This window comes from Natator depressus, chromosome 4 (genome assembly GCF_965152275.1).
Source record: "Natator depressus isolate rNatDep1 chromosome 4, rNatDep2.hap1, whole genome shotgun sequence".
NCBI classification, from domain to species: Eukaryota; Metazoa; Chordata; order Testudines; family Cheloniidae; genus Natator; species Natator depressus.
In genome coordinates this window covers 27,042,236-27,065,770 of record NC_134237.1, presented here as the reverse complement: position 1 = coordinate 27,065,770, position 23,535 = coordinate 27,042,236, and the positions used below count along the sequence as shown (strand labels likewise).

At 38.8% G+C, this 23,535-nt stretch overlaps 1 protein-coding gene across 3 annotated transcripts in view; it reads right to left on the bottom strand.

Annotated features, from left to right (window-relative positions):
• RAP1GDS1 (Rap1 GTPase-GDP dissociation stimulator 1) overlaps positions 1 to 23,535 on the bottom strand; it is a 153,590-nt gene that overhangs the window by 38,734 nt on the left and 91,321 nt on the right. For 2 of the 3 annotated variants that reach the window (XM_074950646.1, XM_074950647.1), the window contains exons 4-5: positions 22,468 to 22,593; positions 1,058 to 1,204 (exon numbers count right to left, since the gene is read on the bottom strand). In XM_074950646.1, the coding sequence (XP_074806747.1) occupies positions 1,058 to 1,204; positions 22,468 to 22,593 (273 nt within the window). The remainder of the gene's footprint in view (positions 1 to 1,057; positions 1,205 to 22,467; positions 22,594 to 23,535) is intronic. The other variant, XM_074950648.1, reaches the window with a different exon arrangement.

Genomic DNA, 23,535 nt, shown 5'->3' with positions numbered 1-23,535 from the left:
GAGTTTGGAAAGTGTGAGAGTTATCTAAAGACATAAAGAGCTTCATCTCAGGCACTCTGAGAATGTTACAGTAAGGAAGCTAGATATTCCCATGTTGGAACATTTCAGTTGAGGAAATGTGCTGGACTTGAGGGAGCAATTTGATTGGCTAAATTTCCAATTCATGGCATTTTGGGGACATGTGCACATCCTGGAACTACTTAGCTCTACTCATTTTTGCCTTTTTTTCCCCCCTTAATGGGTACAACTTTCAAAAGCTGGCACAACATGTGAAAATATGCATCAGTAAATTGCCTCACTTGCATCCACAAACAAAATGTGCACTCAGATACCCATTTGCGTGTATAACTCCTCTTCTTAGAAGACTATATTTGCTTAGATTCAGTAATCAAATGTTTTTTCATGTTAAAAAATGTCCAGTAATGTACCATTTTTCCTAAACCTCACCGTCTTACCCCATCTAAGTCCCTCAATTTATTAATTATTATTGAATAGAAAGAATAGACACTTATTTACTATTTGCAGATATTAAGAGTGTTATACATGTATCTAAATTACCCCCCAATTATATGAAATAGAATAACATAAGTGCTTTTATATATAATTTCACTGTAATGTAATGTAAATGTAAAAGTAAAAGTAATGTAAGAGAAAACTGTCTGGTCTATACTTATATTTAAGTAATCGTGTTTAAAAAAAAGGCAAAGTTAGATGACAGGGATAATTTTCACATTTAAAATTGTAGTACCCTTTTTTGACTTAATGCAACCTGATTTTTCTCTGGAAAGGTATTTTTTCCAGTACAGTATCCTATATCAACGTGTACCCCTTTTAAACAGGTAAGTAAATACATAATTCAAGGTGCTTATACAAACTATATACAGTATGCTGCTATTTTTATGGTATTGTGAATCTGCACAGCAGGAGCAACTAATATTTTGGGAACATTTACTTTGAATAAAAATATCAAGTTTACATATGGAATTGAGATATTTGGTTGATTTTTAGGTTTGGGGTTCTTCTGGCAGACATAAAGCAAATTTTCAGTGGTGTTTACCATTCTCATTGCTATAGTTCATCAGCATGCCACAAAAGACAGTCAAGAGCTTCTCATTGGCTGGATCTGTTTTACTGCACAGTGACCTTAAATGGTCTACTACAATCTGTGCACCACCTGCATGGTCAACTGCACTCCTGCCCTCATCTGTAAAACAAAGAGTTAAATTTAAAAAAATAAAATAAAAAAACACCTTAGCGTTCCAAACATAACCATAAGCATACAAAAGGAGATGTTCTTAAACAGAGTTAAGTGTAATCCCTTCAGTGATGTCAAATTCATTTACAAGGCCACTTGTGGGCCAGATTTTAGAGGACCAGTGCGAGGAAAGAGAAACCATCCTACAACAAAAGGATTAATCAGCTGGTACTAATACTTTTATAAATAACAAGTTCAGTGTTTGAGTCAGAGCCACAGGAGGTAATAATTAATAATACTTTGAACATATGTAGCATTTTTCTATTGAAGGATCTCAAAGCACTTTACAAACACTAATGTGTTCACCATTGGGAGGAAACTTGTTCTAGCCACTATTAAGATTAATAAATTGAGGCACAAAGAATAAAGTAACTTGCTCAGTTCTACACAGCAAATGAAGAACAGATCTAAACACATGACAGGGGATATAGTGAGGATCTTGTTTCCCAGTCACCAACTCTGTTCACGAGATCCCACTGCTTCCCTCCATATTCTTTTTGCTTTTTCACCCTAAGTTTAAAATCACTATGAAGATTTACTCTGAATTTCTAATAGGCTGAAATGCTCTGGGCCTTCATGTGTAACATGTCAAATTCTTCATATCAATCTCTCTCTAACTAATCAGCTTTTAGAGCTCCAGTGTAGGAAGCAAAGAGAAAGGGCGCTTTATTCGTGTTCAACCCTAACACAGTTTTTCTCAGGTTGGTAACCAGTGGCATACAGCATTTGATATTCTGAATAGTTGGTTCCCAAAAGCAGGCATGTCAAGATGGGTTATAATTCAAGCCTGTTGGAAAATTTTAATGAAAACAAAATCCTGATGAAAAAGCAAAAATGAAGTTTTGCGCACACAAAAAATTTTTTTTTAATGGTTTAGTAGCATTTTCCCTTTCAATTGTAATTCATTTCTTGGGCTCTCTCTCCCCATTCTTCCACCCCACTGAGTTCTTGAGAGCCAGGCTGCAAGGTCTTCTCCAGTAACTCCTCCTCCATACACTCAATATGAAATGAGATTGCTCAGATTCTGAGAATGGATTTCCACTGCTGCAAATACTTCAATCTTCTGTAAAAGAGGTTTTAAATCATTTAGTTCTTGTTGACATGAATTCTATAAAAGCTCGCTTTGGTCTTTCGACAGGGTGCTCAGTAAAGCAAAGAGGAGAAGGCTGAAGACGAGAGAAAGAACTCTTGGTGGTGGGCAACAGAACAGCTGGTCATCTCAGGTTTTCATTTTAGCACCACATATATGGTGTTTTGCTGAACAACAATACAGTCACACTGGATACAGGCACAGTAACAAAAGAAGAAGAGTAACGCCACTATGAGCTTCTTCTGTCTGATTAATGCCTTTGGAGGAATGACTCAAACCAACCATGGAAATTCTCTTGGAAAACTGAGAAATTTAATCTGTTTGGGGGTCAAACCAAGTGTGCTTGCAGGGATAAATCCTATGACAAGCAAGGAACACAGAAAAAAGGATATGTAAAACAAACAATCCCCAAACCCTGTTGAAGTGATGAATGGAGGACTGAAACAGTAATGAAATCCCTGTCCAATGTAATAAGACAAAACAGGCTTTATTAGGTGCCAGATAGGTGGCCACATTTACTGAGCCAGCAGGGAAAACACTTGGCTGTACGATTCAAACATTTTTTCTTTATATACCCAGTTCCTTAGACAGTGTCTTTCCAACAACAAAACGACTCACATATTTTACATGAGCATTTTTAATTGAAGTGAGTGTATAAAATGTTAGGGTTTCATCTGTGTTCAGATTAAAAAGTCAGAATTCTGATCTCAAACGGGTGTAATACAATTGAAGTGAGTAGAGTTAACCAGAATAAAACTCCCTTGACATAAGAATTAGGCCGAAAATCTGGTTACATACCTTGTGTATCAATTTACATATAAAACTTGAAGACAGAAACATGTAAAAAGTAGGAAGCCTTCATTTATTTTTGGTCCCTGCTAAAATAATCATGGGCCAGATCCTCTACTGGTGTAAACTGGCATAGCTCCACTGAAAGAATGGAGCTCTGCCAATGTACACCAGATGAGGATCTGGCCCCATAAATCCTTCTATTCCATTCTTCCTCTGATTTGTAACAGAAATTAAGTACTGAACACTACCATACTTTAAAATATTTAGCACTCTTCCACTTCAAATGCTTGACATTATCTAAATCTCCCAACACTCTAATTACGTAGTAAATAATTACCCCTATTTTACAGATAGGATCTTGGTTTCACTGCTCCCTGCATGTCACAGCTCAAGTAAATGAGGGGAACTACGCAGGGAGTTTAGGGGTGGAGGTAGGTCACAAGGAGAGAATCCTCATTTGGGAGGCAGGATGCAGTGCATCTCTGCAGCCCCTACATGCAGGTTGGCTGGTAGACCTGTGTAGTCACATATCCACTGGCCACATCCCTCCTCCACACCAGTGATGAGCTTTGGAGGTCACTTCAGAAATAACCAGGTGCAGCTGCTTCTCCACCCCCTACTGAGCAGAAGAACCATGGTGGAATTGTAATTAGGACCTCCTGCCTCTTGCTCCCTTTCCATGCTCAGGAGGACTGGCCCAAAGTGATTTGCCCAAGGCCACAAAAGAAACCTGTATCAAAACTGGGAGTGAACTCTGAAGTTCCTTGCTATCAGATTACTACAACACATTACATCTCAAAATGCAAAGAAAAACAGCATACTCCAGATTCAGCATGCTGTTTTGGTGCTCACTACAAATTCCCTTCCCTCTTCCCCACTCAGTATCTAAGCCACAGACTTTGCATGTACGCATGCTCACTAGATCCCAAGTCATTTACTGTCAACACAAGATTATAGCATGAGGCAATGTCTTGTTCTCAATCTGACTGCTACTTCATAGTTTAGCACTTCTGAGAACTCCCACACTTGAGGAGCTTCCAGTCCTCCAGTAGCTTGGTGCTGAATTTTTTTCTTATGTGACTTTTTCAAATAAACATTTGCTATTCCTGTGAGCTTAATGAGCGAACAGCATAATGAGTGAATTTACATCTCTGCTGAATATGCATCACTGTAGCTCACAGAGGGTTTTATACCATTTTTTTTTTTTTTTAAAGGAAATTTAGTGCTGTTTAAAGATGCCAGACTGACAGCTTGGGAGACTGGAGAATTATTTCTCCCAAGAATGTGAATAGCACAGACCTAATACAGTACAGTAATTGCTTCATCAATCCTAACCCTAAGGGACCATCTGAAAGGGTGAGTGAATACTTCAGTCTTCCTGCTAAATGCCTGGCCTCACTGCTGAGTTGCTCACAGAGCTTTAGTGTGGATTAGGTTTTCACGTGGATCTCAGACATACTATGCATACTTACCTATTTCCCACAAAAGGACAGCCCCTCAAAATCCCCCTTCAGTTCACTCTCGCCTGAGCTCATGGCAGTTCATAATAATGATTCTCCAACCAGGGAGCCCCAGTACAAAGCGAAATTGTCATAGATCATGGGATTAGCACAATTCTCAAGATGTATTAGAAGAAAGGGCCAAACAATCCACTTGTATGGAACAGGAAACTTGGCGACTGTTTCTGCCAAATTTTTCCACTGAGATGGGGAAGGGAAGGGCATGGGAATTTCTGTGAAGCTGTCAGAGGCTGTAGGCCCTGTACAGATGTTTCGTGCCTCTGAACAGCTTTTGGGGTACTCCCACCTTTAAAGGACCATCCTCTGAACCCCCTACACTCCTTTAGCTGGGGATTCTGTTTAGCGGTGGGGGACTGGTATAAATTAAACGTAAGAGTTAGTATTAGTTGATGGCAAAAATCCCTGCCAGGCAGAGGAGGTTGGTGCAGCTATCCTTTGCCTCTGACCTGGGCCTCTAAAGCCCAATTCTTGAAGAGGGACTTCAAAGGGAAGGGGAGAGAATGATAAAGAGCTTGCATTTCCAACCTTCTCTCTCTGCCCAGATCAGCTGCTTTCTGCTCCTCTTCATTCATGGAGGTAGAAGGGAGCATTTGATTCAAAGGAAGAGTTTAACCAAGAGAAAAAAACAAGGAATGACAGTATACTCTCATCGACCTTAAATATGCATAACTAACTATGAGTTATGTATGAAGATTAGAAAATATGTCACTCATTTTCTAGGGCGTTTAATATATTTTCAGATATTTGATACATAGCTGGAAATGAAAATCCAGGTACAATTCACCTTTCCAAAATGAATCTCGAAACTCATAATCCGAGAAGGTCAGTGACATGAAAACTTGGAATTAAACTGCTCCACTTTGCCTTCCCCAGAGTCTGACTATATCATTCTCTCCTGAGCTTCCTGCCCCCACTTGCTAAACTGTGCAATCCAACCAGCCATGCCTATGGTTTGTAAGACATGACAGAACGAGATGAAGTTAAAGCCCTGGTTCAAACTATGAAGGCAGGATACCAGCGTTATTGTGTTTGAAATATTTGTGCTAATATTTTGCTTATCGACATCAGGGTGAGTTTACTGCCTGTGAAAACAAGGTTACAACAGAACAGAGATCCAGCCAATACAGGCAGGTGTTGGGAAAGAGTTCCTAAAGCAGTTCATCCAATGCAGCTTAATCCCAGCTTGTCTTAGTTTTGCTAACACCAGCCCTGGGCCTTTCTTTAACATGGAGTTTGAGCTATGCAAATAGGAATGATGTTTGAAGATGCGGACATACCCATCTGTCATAGAATGGAACAAAACCATTTCTTATTAGTGTCCCTATAAGGATATTAAATCTAGGTCTTCAGAGGCTGAAGGATAGCTCAGTTCGAGATAGCTCTGAGAGATCCTCCAGTTTGTGACTTTATTGAGGCATTTGAATACATTGTCCCAGTTCTTTCGTTGCTCTACGGTTTTACCTTCTTAGTCTTCAATGTTTAAAGGCAAACTCCAGTTACTGGTTATGATATCTTAGGCCCTGATCCTGCAGACTTATATGCATAGTTAACTTTGGGCACAGTCAGTCCCACAGTGTATAAGCTTCAGCGCGTGTACATTTTTGCAAGATGAGGACCTTAGCTGATTCAATATTTCTATGTGGCAAACATTTCGTTAAAGACATTTTCAAAGCAGATTTTTTGAAAACCCCATAATTGATTCAATATTTTCATTCAGTGAATTGGACTGTTGTCTCTCTCAGTGGGGGATGACATTTTAATGATGCTTCTCTGCACCGACTCAGTTTGACGATACAGACTAATGCACGGAACAGATCTGTCTTTGTAAAACAAACTTATAAAGTTGTTAGTATAAATTCCATAATTTAAAAAAATATATATGTGTGTGTCACATTTAAAAGCTGTTTAAAGGAACACAGATAATTTAGGCCCAACATTTTGTATTTGTTTATAAAAAAAAAATCAACAATACAACCACACTTTACAAAATCTAATATTAGTAGAAATATTTTCAATATTCAGCAATAAAACATTGAAAATGGCATTCTGTTTGGATTCAAACGTTCCACTGCAGAATTTGCAATCCAAACTGGGCAGAAATATGGTAGTATACAATTGGATTAAAAACAATGAAACTGGCTAATTTCACTTCATCTTCCAAGGCATCAATCCACCAAGACATTTCCTTAACTTTAAGCATGTGAGTACTCCCATTTAAGCATGTGCTTACGAGCTTTACTGGATTACTGCCAGGTGCAAAAGTAAGCACTGTGACCACAAAGTATTTTACATTTTAAATATTCTTTTGGTTTAAATATTCTAAAACGTTCTTGGCACAGATAAGACAATTAGTTATAAATATATATTTTTAATTTGACAGGGTCCCTTAAAATAATCTTTTTTTGGTATGAATTACCTTACGGTTATAAAAATTTCTGATTTCCACACCTTCTAATGGAAAATCTGATCTTCTCTGTCCTTGATTCATATCCTACAAAATTTTATTCATGTGAGTAATAGCACTGATTTAAACGGGACTGTTCACATGCTTAAAGCAAATGCTTTGTCCAGTTGCCAAGAAGGCAGCTTCCTGTAGAAATGCAAATTATGATTTTAGTATATTTATTACACTTACTTTTAAATTCATTTACTCTGTCATCAGATGTTAATGAGTAGAATATATCTTAAATTACATACTGTTGTTTTCCTTTAAGTCTTCAGTTTTTCCTTCCTATGACCCCATTCTTCTTTCCTTATGATCTCACCTCCCACTGAAGGAACATTGAATAAAAACCTATCTATCTTTGGATAGTTACCATTGCGTCATGAAAAGCTTTTTAAAATGTTCAACATGAACTGCCATTGAGATACTACAGTGATGACCAAATTAGAAATCCCAATAGATTATAGGGAGCAAGAAAGAGAGAGAGACTAAATTAGATAAGATAGAATTCTTCTTACGTAAACTGTTTTTTCTTTATTGTCTCTTTCCTATCTTTTATTAGTAGGGACATATTTGCATGATCTTTTTCCTGAGGCATTCATCTGCTCCTGCTGCTTACTCCTCAGCTGAAGTTATAACCCTCTGTGACATCAAAACTGGCTGCTGTGGAGATAATTATGATGTGACATACAGAAGATTATGACTATATATGGGAAACAAATAGCAGGAGTAGAACAACTCTGAAGGAACAAAGATTCTGCTCTCATGTAAATACCTCATAATTTTTTTTAAAAAGGAAGAAAGGTTCAGAAAATGCTGTTAAATGTATGGGGCAGATCCTCAGCTGCTGTAAATTGTCATAGCTTCACTGACTTTAATTGAATTATTTTAGACTCCTATGTTTCCCATGAGATTATAAGAAGATAGACGGTTGCAGTTTTGTTTTAACATTCCATTTCAAATTAAAACTCTGTAATTTTAAACCTTTGTATTCTGGACCTCATGTATTCTGTGATTTCAATGCTACAAAATTCAACCCTGCTACAGAACTATGCAGTAGATAGAAGTTTCACTTTTTTATAAAGATGTCAAGCTTCAGAAACTAGCTGTTTTATTATTCTGAATTGATGATAATATAACAATTCCTAGTTCTAACACAGTGCTTTTCATCTGATGATCTCATAACGCTTTACAATGCATGCTGCAGTTCTCTCCTCTCCTTTGAGTAATGCTTTTCTGGGGATGAGAGGTATCATCATGATGTTTGGGCTAGTATTTTTCTAATGACTTGAGAAATGATTTTTGGGATGGCTCTTGTCTGTATGTATTGAATTCCCTTTCTCTTTATTTGATCCCTTCAGGAATGGTGAGGATCCGATCATGGTGGTATAATTTTGTTTGATTTGCCTATCGAGTAAATCAATACAGTCTTTGACATTTTTGGTTTTAAGGAAAACCTAATGCTATTTTTTGGTATAATTCCAACATTCTTGTAGTGTGTTTACTCTTAAGTTACTGATATGAGACCTCAACCTTAACTCCATCAGACAAAGACCTTAAGTTAAACTGATTTCTTAAAAAAACAACAACATATAAATATTAAACGTTTCATACATAAACAGTAAACAAGTAGCCCAAAGAGAATGCTATGCTTGTGACACACTGCCTCTAATGAGCTGAAGTTATGTAGTATCAACCTTACATAGCTTTTTAATTTTAACTTTTAAGGCCAGATTCACTGGTACACATTGGCTACTTTATGCCATGGAGCAAATCAAAGCTTACGAAGTGTCCTGGTGAACTGGCTCTTAATTTGCTAGCACACAAGCATGAAACTTTTAAAAACAGCTAAGTTGGAGACACTGCAGTGACAGCTGGTGGCCAGGAATTTATCAGTGGGAGCTCTTGACATTAACCCAGTCTCTCTTATACCACATTAGAACAAACAGAATTACAGCATGCAAATTAGCTGTAAAAGAAGGGTGATGGTTGGTTGAGTTTCCTCTGATGTCACAATGGCCCCAGTTATGAGTGCCCTGAGCTACTGACCCCGCCCCACCATAAGTCTATGTACTTATAACAATTGTTAATACCTTAATTTAATTGCTATATAACTTTTTCAAATGTATGCATGAGATTTCAAGGAATTTTAACTATAAGGAAAGTTTAAAGAGTCTGCATTATTCTGATAGCAAGATAATTCAGGACAAAAAAGTCTGACAGAGTGCTTAATTTCTTGAAAGACCAATTTAAAATAAATTTTAACTCAGACTAAACAAATTTACTTATAAACTCTCAGCAAATTAGTTCTGTACTCAGAGTAAGGGTTGTAATTTTGGAGCTGTTACACTGTATTCTTCAGATCAATTCCCTGTTTTAAGTACAAAACACAACTCAAACTTAACTATGACCAGTGCCTCCTTAATACAGGGATCTTTTCACCCACCACTGAAGAGCAACCATCCAGGATGACACATGGCAGCTCTTAAAAAAATCTCCGCACAACAATTTAAGACAGAATTTAAAGAATTTTACATTCTGTTGGAATGTTAGGGCTAATTTTTGATAGATAGAATGTATCCCCCAGTTGGAATGTGTCCAGTATATCAGGATTTCCTGTGTCCATTAATAGTCAGGACTTTGGTTTTGCATTAGAACTGACTGACAGAAACTCCAACACCTCAGGGCCCTCAACAATAGGCAAGGGCAACTGTCAAGTGCAAACCATATTTTAAAACTTGCTGATTTCAGACATGCTCCATTTCTGCCAGGGAGAAAGAAGGAAATCCTTTACTTCGATTTAAGACAGAAGAGTAAGGATTATGTGGGTTTACTATCATAGACTTTTTTCAGTACCACACTTCCATTTAGTAAAAGCTTTTTCAGATTCTACTAATAGGTCGAAATTTTGAAGATAAAGTATGAACCAGTGACGTGACTGTGTCATGAATTCCCAGAAGACTTTAATTTTCTAAGTGTATAGTTTCCTAAATTTTGTTTTGATTATGAACTAATTCTATTTAAAACATTTACAAACCTACATTAAGAAAATGTTAAGCTAAGAACTCAGAAGTCAGAAAGTAACACTTAAGTTTGTGTATGGAACCTTAATTCTGCCTTGTGGATTGAGGGGGGCGGGGGAGCGGTAGATGTGATATATCTTGACTTTAGCAAGGCTTTTGGTACTGTCTCGCATGACCTTCTCATAAACAACTAGGGAAATACAACCTACATGGAGCTACTATAAGGTGGGTGCATAACTGGCTGGAAAACTGTTTCCAGAGAGTAGTTATCAGTGGTTCACAGTCAAATTGGAGGGGCTTATCAAGTGGGTTCCCACAGAGATCGGTTCTGGGTCCAGTTCTGTTCAGTATTTTCATCAATGAAATGGCATAGAGAGTACATTTATAAATTTTATGAATGACATCAAACTGGGAGGGATTGCATGTGCATTGGAGGATAGGATTAAAATTCAAAATGATCTGGACAAACGGGGGAAATGGTCTGAAGTAAACAGGATGAAATTCAATAAGGACAAATGCAAAGTACTCCATTTAGGAAGGAACAATCAGTTGCACACATACAAAAAGGGAAATGACTACCTAGGAAAGAGTACTGCAGAAAGGGATCTGGGAGTATAGTGTATCCCAAACTAAATGAGTCAACAGTGTAACACAATTGCAAAAAAACTGAACATCATTCTCAAATGTATTAGCAAGGCACAAGAAGTAATTCTTCTCCTCTATCCACACTGTTTAGGCCTCAACTGGAGTATTGTGTCCAGTTCTGGGCGCCACATTTTCAGGAAAGATGTGGAGAAATTGAAGAAAGTCCAGAGAGGAGCAACAAAAATGATTAAAGGTCTAGAAAATATGACCTGTGAGGGAAGATTGAAAAAATTGGGTTTGTTTAGTCTGGAAAAAGAGAAGACCGAGAGAGGACATGATAACCGCTTTCAAGTACATAAAAAGTTGTTACAAGGAGGAGGGAGAAAAATTGTTCTCCTTAACCTCTGAGGATAGGACAAGAAGCAAGGAGCGGTTTAGGTTGGACGTTAGGAAAAACTTCTTAACTGTCAGGCTGGTTAAGCACTGGAATAAATTGCCTAGGGAGGTTGTGGAATCTCCGTCATTGGAGATTTTTAAGAGCAGGTTGGACAAACACCTGTCAGGGATGGTCCAGATAATATTAAGTCCTTCCATGAGTGCAGGGACTGGACTAGATGACCTCTCGGAGTCCTTTCCTGTCCTAGGATTCTTTTATATATACGGTATTTTCCCACAACTTCAGATGCATATATAGTATCTTGTAACATTGTAAAAATGGTCCAGTATAACTTTGGGAAATTTTGGTCCTTATCCTGGGGTGCCATTTGACCGCTTTGTTCCACACTGCCTGGAGGATTGGGGTATGGAACTGGCGTACTCGGCCGTGTAAGAATCATCCCAGTGGGGAAACCGGGGGGGGAGGGAAACGGACGGACTAAAATGGTGTGAATTGGCATTTAAGGGAGGCTAAAGGTCAAGCATAACCTGGTCAAAGTTTAACACAGAACATGGGCAGTCTGGTGGATGTAGTCTAGAGGAACTGGTGGGAGGCATAGTCCAGTATTATGAGACAGCAGGACTATATAAAGGAAACTCTGTGCTCAGTCTAGGGAGATCAAGACCCAGACAAGATGCGAATAGGGTTCTCTACCAAGAGAGTGGGGGAGGCAGCCCAGGAGGACATGTGGCAAGAGAGGCCCTCAAAGCCAGGAGGAAGCTTAGAGACAGGAAGACGAAGAAGGAACTCCAGGGAGGGGTGAAGAATGGTTTGGGGGCAGAACTGTTTGGTAAGCCCCAGAGAAAACAGTAAGGATTCAGACAAGCAGGGAAGAAAGTAGCAGAGAGTGGCCCTGGCATGTGTGAAGCAGGGAAATCTTGGGTATAGGGCAGACTGCTCTCAAGGGTATAAGCTCCAGGGCTTGCAGCCTGGAATAGAAGGAGGGCTTGCGCTCCCCTACAGCAATCCCAAGTAGTGGTGGGCGTTTCTACTACAAAGGAGAAGGGACTGGTTAACCATGGGAAAGGGGCAAGGGAAGGAAGCATTCAGCCTGGGGAGGATGAATGGCAAAAGCAGTCCTGCATCAATAGAGGTGAAAGCGGTTGGCTGGGAAAGGACAGGGATGTGTTTTTTGTTTAGGAACATTTTGGTGGCCCAAGAAGGGGAGGATGGATGGCATTTGTTGGAGGGCCAAATATCAACTCACCAGAGCCTCAAACCACCCAATCACCAAGAGGGAGATTGCTGACATGTGAGGAGTAACACAGTACAGAAAGAAGGGAAACTGACCTTATCTGTACCAGGTAAATGACATCTTTACAGGGAGATACCATCATACTGCTGTTGTAAGGGACGTGACCAGGTTTCTGACTATTCAGACTGCTGTGAGTTATGCTGGGGAACTAGCCAGACATACAGCTGGCTCAGGATCGGGGGAGCTCAAAGGCCACCTTTATACATGCACATACTCACAAGCTGTGCTTCTCACCTGTACCTGAGGATCTGGGATTTTATATGATATGACCACTGCGTATTCTGCAAATCATAATGCCCTCATTGTTAGCTTGTGCTCTCCCAATCTATTTGTGCATCCACCTATTATCTTTTGTCATATACGCAGACTGCAAGTTCTTTGAGGTACAGGCACTGTCTTTTCGTGTGTGTGTGTACACACAGTGCCTAACACACTAGAGTTTTGATCCCTGGCTGGAGCCTCTATGTGCTCCTGCAATACAAATAGATAATAATAATGAGATGCATTTTCCCCTCTCAAAAGAGATATATTTTAATAAAGTCAGTAGCCATGTACTATTCTTTTGTTTTCTATTTTTTTCTAACAGCTGCAACTCAGGTACAATTCAGCACATGCATTTCACTTAGCTGCAAACTTAGGTGGCCTGTCTGAGAGCAAACTAACTATTACTCCATAGTGTGTTATGTTGTGTAAAACTGGATAATTGTACACCTGTCATATAAATGACTAATGGACTCGGTCTGTCTGGTTTACACATAATACACAGAACTTTAAGATGCTGAATAACTGTATCTAAGTTTGTAGAAAAAAATATTATATTGTATTATTTGAAAAACAGTGTATGGTCATGTAATTATGCTAAATAAAATGGAAATGTACAAGCGGAAAGGTTTAGGGTTGCAAGTTTAACAAGGAGACAAACCTGCCTCCTTAATGGAATGATTCAGGGAAAACTGCGAAGAGAACTTGTATATTCTTCAGGATTCAGAGTAACAGCCGTGTTAGTCTGTATTCGCAAAAAGAAAAAGGAGTACTTGTGGCACCTTAGAGACTAACCAATTTATTTGAGCATGAGCTTTCGTGAGCTACAGCTCACTTCATCAGATGCATCCGATGAAGTGAGCTGTAGCTCACGAAAGCTCATGCTCAAATAAATTGGTTAATCTCTAAGGTGCCACAAGTACTCCTTTTCTTTTTGTATATTCTTCATCCTCCATGTTTTCCTATGGAATGGGCAATCAGGACAGTTTTATTGAAGTGCCTAATAATGCTATGTCAATGGGACCAAAACAAGACCTGAAAAGTGTTATTGCAAATGGAGGGGTGAGAGAAGTTTGTGCCTCTTTTTGTGCTACTTTAGGATTAATGAAGGCCTAATTTTTTTTCCTGTTTTTTTATTTTAACCTTTTATAAATACCAGGAATGTCAAGTCTTGTCTCCCTTGCTTTTTCAGAGGTCTTCTTTAGAGAGTGTAGGTAGACTTTAGTCTTTAACTAAAGGGGTGAAGGTGTTAAATGTGTAACCTTCTTTTAGAGAGACTGCAAGATCTGGTGGATAGATCACCAGGCCGGGAGTCAGGAGATTTGAATTTTATTTCCAACACTGCTACTGACTTGCTGCATGACCGTAGGCAAGTGTTTTAATCTCTCTGTGCCTTCATTTCCCTTCTCATCCTTTCTCCATAATGTCTATTTAGATTTTAAGTTCTTTGAGGCAGGAACTGTGTCTTATTACTATACATTTGTACAGCTCCTAGCATAACAGGTCCCTCGATCTTGGTTGGTGTCTCCAGGCACTACTGTAATGCATACAATGAATATTAAGAATATTTAAAAATAAAAAAATTTCCAACTGATTTTACAGCATGAGAGTTAACTGTTGACACACAAAAAATTGTAAAACTTTCAGAAAAAAAATCCCTTCCCATCTCACTTAATCAGATTTTATTTTCTTGGTATCAGGTTGTCATAAATCTGAGTTTTCCAGTTATCCATATTTCCTGGAAAAACAGGATAGGAAAGACCAGTAGTTCTACAGTAAAAAGCATGCAGAACCCAGTCCTTGCCTTGAAAAAAAAACCCTCAGAAAACATTTTTGGGCCTTCTACATGAATTTTAAAGAAGCAAAGGGGTTCAAACCTGTGGGGGATTTTTTTTGGTCAGTGTTTTCCTCTTTGAAGGTCACTGTTAAGGGATACCCATCACTAGCAGAAGTTTTGGCCCCACTGACGTCAATAGGAGTTTTGCCAGTAGGGCCAGGATTTCTTTCTTAGATTCTGAAAATAATATAGAAGCCCTGACAAGTAGAGTGTACACAGGACTGCAAGCTGGGAACTCCTGAATTGTACCACTAGCTCCAACACTGGCTCCTTCTGTAGCTTTGGAGAGTCACTTCATCACTCTGCCTTAGTTTTCTCAATTGTAAAATGAGGATAATATTTACCTGCCCCACAAGACTGTTCAGAGTTAATGAGTTAATGATTGCTAAGTACTACTATGTAGATGCATTTTGGCATGTATAGGGCATGCTCTCTCTCTTGCTGATGCAACACTTCTGTTGCAGATGTATGGGAAAAATACCGTAGTTATTTCCCTTATAATCATAACAAACCTACAATCTTCTAGCATCCGGTACACGTAAGAAAAGTTAGAGCTAACAGTAACATGGTCTTGTAGGGTACAAAGTGAAACTGCAAGGCAAGCTCTGTGAGCAACTCCTAAAAACTATCAGTTGTTAACAGCAAAGAGTTAAAAGCTCATTAACAGGTCTCAGTTTCATAATTTCCTTGAGAAATAGATTAGTGGGTGATATTTGTACTTTATAAGATTCAATACAAAACTGGAAAGCACACATTGCCACAGGATGCGCCCTGCTGACATGTAAGAGGGTGACCTTCATGAAGATGATTTGACAAGTAGCCTAAGACTGTCAACACAGGTCATGTTCTAGGATTTTGCTGGTTTTCCACATGATACTGAGAGAGGTTATGCCATTTTCCGTAGTAAATTTAATTTGTACACTGTCTCCAATATGTTATACTTCTTAAGACTCTCTCTCTCTGCTTCAGATCCTAAAATTAATTTCATCTCTTGATCTGTGGAATATTTTTCCATGTCTATAATTATAGGTGTGAAGAATTTCTTATTTCCTGTACTTTGGCTCTTTCTGGCAATGGAGCTGTGCTATATACCCAAAAGAGAGGCAGATGAACACACAGAATTTGTAGCAGAAGCAGGAGGAGCTTAACAAGAAGTGGCATAGTGATGGTGGTCACACGGGGTGTAAAAGGAAGGGAACTGTGTGCCAGAGCACATATCTGAAATTCAGCCGGGAGTCTTGAATTCTATAGAGTAGGTCTAGGGTGACCAAAAGTGAAAGAATGGATGACTTGCGAAATGAGTAATGAGAACCAGTTAATTTCCCATCCAGGTCAGTAGATGAGCTACCAAACAGCTGTTAGACGACAGCCTATGTGAAATGAATTGGTGGTTTGCGGTGATTAATTAGGCAGGGGTCCATGTCCCCAAAACCACCTCTTACAGTTGATAATATTCACCCTAGCCCTCCATAAAGAAGCCAAGGATTAGACGGCACAGAGAGTGAATTGCTCTCTAACCCTCAGAGAGGGTCCTGGAAAAGCACTATTGACACCTATTATGGTGTGGGAGGGTGGGGAATTTTTCATTTTCCGTATCTATCTTCTGGAGAGAGTATTTCAAGTTCCATGGCTTTCACTCTGACACCTGCTACAAGGATTACATTTCTTTTAATTTAAGTTTTAAAAGCTAGAAGCTGAGCAAGTATTTCTGACTTTATATAACTTATCAGTACAGCTGGATGTTTCAGACACATTTAAAAATGAAAGCTAAAAGCCTGAGCGAGGAAGACTCAAGACTCCTGGTATGAGTCATGCTAAAGAAAGACGCCTGGCATGAGTTTTGCAGCTCTATTTCACATAAGCCAGTGCTCTAATTTTTATTTTTCAAATAGGGCTGTCAAACAATTAAAAAAAATTGCAATTAATCGTGAGATTAAAAAAAACAGTTGCGATTAATCGCAGTTTTAATTGTACCGTTAAACAATAATAGAATACCAATTTAAATTATAAATATTATTGTAAGTTTTTCTACATTTTCAAATACATTGATTTCAATTACAACAGAACACAAAAAGTGTACATTGCTCACTTTATATTATTATTTTAATTAAAATTTGACTAAAAAAGAAAATAAATAGTATTTTTCAACTCACCTCATACAAGTACTGTGGTGCAATCCCTTTATCGTGAAAATGCAGCTTACAAATGTACAATTTTTTTTACATAACTGCACTCAAAAATAAAAATGTAAAATGTTAGTGCCTACAAGTCCACTCAGTCCTACTTCTTGTTCAGCCAATTGCTAAGACGAACAAGGTTGTTTACATTTGCAGGAGATAATCCTGCCCGCTTCTTATTTACAATGTCACCTGAAAGTGAGAACAGGTGTTCGCCTGGCACTGCTGTAGCTGGCGTTGCAAGGTATTTACATGCCAGATATGCTAAATATTCATATACTTCAACTTGTAGGCTCTAACGTAACAATAGCAACCATGAGAATAGTCTGATCCTTTTACAGGCACTTCACCAAGTTGCCTATGCACCCTGCTTTTTCTCCCTTCAGTTTCCAACCTGCCTTTGCTGAGGTTAGAGACAACCCGACAACTGTGGAAGCCAACTTGGTTCATTAGTGCATTTTTTAACATTGTTAATTGATTTTACTTTTCCCCACCTTCTTATCCCAACCCGTCTGATCTCCATGGATCAGGAGGAAGGAGAGACACCCAAGAACTGAGTGAATTATCCTTCTGAAGGCTAGCTTCAGAGGGACAACGTAAGCCTAACCAAAGTTTGGTGTGAATTCATCTAATGTATTGATTCTCATTTCATAACACTGGAGATACTGACACACTGTATCTGCTAACCTGTAGGAGGTTACTCAGAGAAGATAATATAGCCTACTGAATGTTCTACCTTTTCCAAGACCCCGCTTTAAGGAGGGTCTGGAGACAGTTGTGTCAAGGGGAGGTTTTGGTTGTGTGATCACTGAGGATGGGGAAGGGGATAAAGAAGGCCCAGAACTGATGCACAGACACAGGGGCTTCCCATGGATATCCCTGTGCCTCAGTATCTGCTGGATTCTAGAGCAGAACCATAGCCCATGCCATAGTGATGCCAGCTGTCCCCCCTCCACTCCGGCACACGTACATACTCTTGTGAGGAGATCATTAGTTTTCCTTCATTTCCCACAGACCCCCAATCCCTGCCGGTATTCCCTGAATGTGGTGCTAGATATTACTGTGGTATCTCCAGGTGAATTCTCGCTTGCACAAGGTCATACAAGTCGTCTATGGCAAAGCAAAGTGCAGAACCCAGATTTTCTAGCTTCAGGTTCCCCGTACAACCATTAGAACATACTTGTTCAGGAGTATGTACACATCTTAATGGATCATTGCCATGGGGAATGTTGATGAGTAACTCTTGCGTTTCTGCAAACCTTCATCTAGCGAAGCAAAACCAATAGTGAAATGATCTAACAGAAACACACCAGTGACTCCACATTTCTTGTTTGCTGCCTGTCTGCCTTTTGTTAGGCAACCTATGATGCCTGGAATTTTATACATATGATAGATTTCAGAGTAGCAGCCGTGTTAGTCTGTATTCGCAAAAAGAAAAGGAGGACTTGTGGCACCTTAGAGACTAACCAATTTATTTGAGCATAAGCTTTCGTGAGCTACAGCTCACTTCATCGGATGCAAGTGAGCTGTACCTCACGAATGCTTATGCTCAAATAAATTGGTTAGTCCCTATACATATGATAATTTGTCTATTTTTGACTTCGAAAGCTACTGAAAGAAACTGAAGAAAGTGTGCAGTAGCACAATATGTAACTTAATACCATTGATTGCTAGAGTTAATGGTGGAAGATCACTTTTAGGTTCTAGTCTATTCTTAGATAGCTCTCTGCACTGGCCAGGGAAATCATCTTTGCTCCTTTCTAGCATAAGCTATATTTAACATGGTTTTCCTGGGCAGTGCAGGCAGGGTCTACATGTTACATTCAATTCCAGGAGGGCAGCAGAAAAGAGTCTAGGGCTTGCTGTGTAGAGAAAGCATTGTGAGACAGAATTGGCAGGAGGATAGGTTTGGTGGTTTGAATTGACTAGGTGTAGAAATGTAGGGAGGTTAATTATAAGCTAAAAATAATTACAGGTTAGAAGCATTAAATAACTGGATGAGGGTATGGGTATTTAGTGTTAGTAATATAGATCAGACAAAATGGTAGGTCTGAGTGAGAATATCATTTGGGCTAATTGGCTAGAGGTAGGTAGGTAGAGGTGTGTGTGAAAGAGAGACACACCACTCATCTCCCCATTTTCTGTCTTTAGATTGTTAGCTTTTTGGGGCAGGGACCTGCCTTATAACGGTCTATACCTGTAAAGCACTAGTACATTTATAAGCATTATAGAAATAAACAATAATGCAATTGTTTTTAAACTGCAGGACAGCACTGAATGGTTTACACACAGTGTACAGGAAACTTTAATTCCTCAAAAGCTCTCTGAAAACAAATAACCCGTTCTTTGATCAAAACTTTTGGCAGTCTCAGTTGTTCTTTCATCTCTGCATGTGAGAGGGAGACTGGAACTATATATATATATATATATATATATATATATATATATATATATAAATAAAATCTCATCAGAACTAACAAAGCTTCCTTCCACTCGACTTTGTAGTTATCCCTGCTTGCTGCCTTGATGTTAGGAGAATTACATAAAGCAGATCTCCTCAAAGCCAATAACAAGTACCTAAAAGGGACACTGTCAAGGCTGCTTGCTCCAAAATTTGACCTACTTTCCCTCCTTCTCTGTATTTGTAAAATGCATTTAATTCTCCCTCTGTGTTTTTTCTCAAACAAATGTTTCAATGTTCTTTTAAAGACTCAGCACTGACAAGCAACCCCATAGGAACAGTATGTGCCTATCTAAGGGAGAGGAAGGAATATCAGAAAGGAAACAAGGTTCAGTTTCAGGCTTTCAATAAAGAGGCCAGATTGCCCCCCCAAGATCCATTTTCAGAAGTTACTCCTCCATCCCATCAGGCACAGCTCTTACCCTTTGGTTTTGGAGAAGCACTAAACCTCTTCATCCACCAAGAACAAATGGTACATTAATTTTTCCGCAGCACCTCTCCATAGATTGTCCAACCAGGAGTTCTGTGCAGATGGCTCTGCCTTCATGTAGATCCCCTGGGAACTGCACATTCTGGGGCGCAGTGCCCCTCTTCTTTCCACTGGAGGGGTAGGGGGGAAACGGAACCCTTCCTATGCCAATGGAAAGATGTGGGGAACTCTTCTCCTCAGGGCCCCTTTCTCTGGGCTTTTCCCACAGGAGTGAGCAACAAAGTTTTATTTTTTAAATGATGAAAATCCCTTGACAATTTCCTTCTAGAGCACCATGACTGCTTTGCTTTCCCTCTAAAACACAGGGAGCCTGATTCACTTCGTGCCATGCAAGAAAACCTCTAAGCATAAATTGCAAACTCACCAGGTTGCACAGGGTTCATTGGTTTCAAACTAGAATAGATATATGTAGGAATATATGTAGATATCAGTAGGAAGGGGCTTGATTTTGTATAACGGGCCTGTACAGTCCTCATTTGGGATGACTTGCAGATCTTACTCATAGCTTCACTTCTCATGAGTGATGAGGGAACCCTGTAATCACAGTTTCTGGAGTTCACTTGCCATTACATGGAATTAGCTAGGAAAGTCACCAAAATTCAATCTGAAGATTAATACATGTAATACTCCTTTAGATTATTAAGTAGAATTAAAGAGGTGCTACAACTTTCTAATACTGATTCCTTTTACCAAACGGGTAACAGCTATCTTTGTTTCAAATATAAGGAAAAAGAACCACTTTGTCTGTGCATGATACACTTACAAATATTTGATTGCATATTCTGTCTTCGTTACACCTTAGAACTCACTGTGAGAGAAAATAGTTTCCCAATATGAACAATTATGACCATAAGGGAAAATATTTGTATCAAATATTTATTGTGATGAACACAAAGTATTTGTCCTTAACTTAATATCCTACTGGTATATATAAACACAGAGCCCGTAAAGGCTATGATAACACATAAAATAAGTTGTGGCAGGATGGATGTGATAAATAAGCCCTGTAGTAGTCTAGTCTAATTTAATCAAAGATACTAATCTTGATTTACATGACATTTTATTACACATTATTCATTGCTCTTCCCTGAGTACACAGGCAAGACTGTTACTATCTATGGGAAAACAGCTACACTTGGTATACAGAACACATCACTGCCTACTGTAGATTTTACCAGTGCCAATTTTGCTCAACAAAAGAGCAACACAAAACTGTTAATAAAGACTCTCTATATTGAACAAATGCTGCAGACAATGCAAAACGTAGGGGCAGTTATACAGTACTTGACAGCATGGAACCATTTTGGTGTCCTAATTATTTTTCAAGCAGTAATGTACGGGAAACAAAGGTGACATGAATAGTCACACAGAGTCTATTCATATGAAATAAATCATCCATGAAGTGAGCTTTCTGATCACATTTGACCCTGAAATGCAATTTGACAAATAAGTAACATAATAGAAAGCTCAACAGTTTCTTGCTGAAGTTTCCACTGGGAAGCAGCTGTTCAGTTGATCAGTCAGCCTATAGAAAAGCCTAAACAAGGGAATGAAATGTTATCATCCTCAAGCAGCAGATGTCTGTAAATGCAACTGCCAGATTGGCAAATCTGATTAACTTCATGGAGTTCACATATAAAGCAATGTACAGCAACATAAAATGTAAAATTCCAAACTAGCGTGAGAAACAAATGTAATGAAGAAACTACTAATACAATCGAACTGAACAGACATTAGTCAGAATACCAGACAGTTTAGTGAAGGTGACATAAACCACAAAGAAAACTACAATCCTGATATAAGCAATAAGGTACAGTAACTCAAGCTAGTAAAATGCTTTCACGTTTTCATTTCACTTGCCATCTGCAGACATCCATAGCCTTCTAGTTATTCTGCATGAATAATTTCTATAATATAAACACATTCCCAAGGGCTCTGCTTCTTCACTATACTCTTCATGCAAGTTTAAGTAGCTTATTCTCTCTTGATATATACTCATAGGATCTACAAACACTAGCAGGAGTCACTGCACTTATCAATAGGGAGCCCAGGCCCCTAGCTATATCTAATCTCATGGGAAAAATTGTTGTTAAACTAGTAGAATTACATTTTCCATACTGATCAAAATATTTAGATTGAAGAAAGATGGGACTACATTTTCAAAACATTGCACCTGATTCAGTTGTGCAAATCCTCTCACTATGTACATAATTTGCAACTGAACTCACAATTACATTTCAGCTCAATAACATTTGGGCATGCGAAACCTATTGTGCCCACAAAAAAATGAAAAAGATACGTGCATGGTCCTGGTACCATGGCCATCCATTTAAGAATGTAACAGCATTTGCAACATAGTTAGGGCATACCTTTCATCCACATATGTAGTCTCCTCTTTAACTTATATCTTTTGTTGTTTGAGGCTTGGAGAGAAGTACATGTTCCCTTCCTACTCCTCCAGTGTGGTCCAAAGGTGAGCACAATTTAAAATAATTCTAGTTTTGTGGCTATTCAAGTCTCAAATTGCATGCTTAGTATATTCTCTTAGAAAATCTTACCCATTATGTTAAAGAGAAAAAACCTCCTTTAGTCTCATGTCCAGAAATATTATAATATTGAAATGGTATTTTTTTTTAACCAGTCTGTCACACAAGCAGAGTACAGTTGTCACACCTATGATACATTTCAACTGTCCCATAAAATCAGACTAATCGGTGCAATGAACATAAAGCGGGGGGGAAAAATGACTCACAGTTTATAACTGTATGACACAGTAAAAAACAAAACAAAAAACCCCCCAAACCACCATCAACAACAAAAAATGTTACATTTCCACACTTACGGCTATCATAGCATATATTGCCCAGGGCACGTCCTGTCTGAAGCAACACTTCCTGGTCTTTGCAGTTTAAGAGCTGCACCAGTGGAGGGATCAACCCAGCATCCACACATGAGTTCCGCATAAATTCTGCAAACAACAGAGAGATATTTAATTAAAGTCGAGTTATATTGGTTTGATCTTTTCTAGTTAACACAAAAATTCATCTTTGGCAAAAGGTTTTCCTTTCCAGATTCCCATCTTATGCAGGCACTGTAGCTTCCTCACTCAATGAGAATAAATGTATGTCTGGCAAAACAATCTAGTTATCAAAAAAGATTCCAGACAAGATGGTCAGATTCAGAATTCTGGCTATGCTTTTTCCATTGCTCATTGATTCATCAGAAATCAAGAGTGTTTTAATTGACTTTCATGGAAACTAATTTAACATCCTCCAAATAATCACTGAGCATGTTTTGAGAGTAATAAATACAAGGAGAAAAGAACAGACTATTGGCAACATTTGTTCTCCACATTTGCAAATTAAACAAAATGTTAACTCCTCTATTAAGCAGATTTAAGACTGCAGCATTCCTCCTCCAAAATGAACAGCCTTATCTGTTTTACTAGATTATCTAAATTAAATATAAGCAGAAATGGAAGCTAAATTTCCAATTACCTGAAAAACAGTTGCTACAAAGGATAAACGCAGGGAACTAACACTGAGTAGCAAGCTGGGTACTGGATATCTCTACAGTAGGGGGGGAATTAGAGAAGTTTAAGAGGCCAAAGTAACTTTTCACAGTCCATACGGCCCCACAGTGGGGGGAAAACCAGATGATCCAACCAGTGGCAGATTCTCTTACCCCTATACTCCTTCTCCTGCCATGTACCCTGCTCACAGGGGGCCAGGCTATAATCTTACTTACAACAGTGTCAATCAGGAGTAATTCCACTGGAGCCAACGGAATTACACTGATGTCCGTGAGGTAAGAATTGGTCCTAGGAGTTGGGTTGCACAGGATGCACACCCCATTTGCAGGGCTCCTGCAAATTCAGTCCCTTTCCTTGTACATCAGAACTACAAGGGTT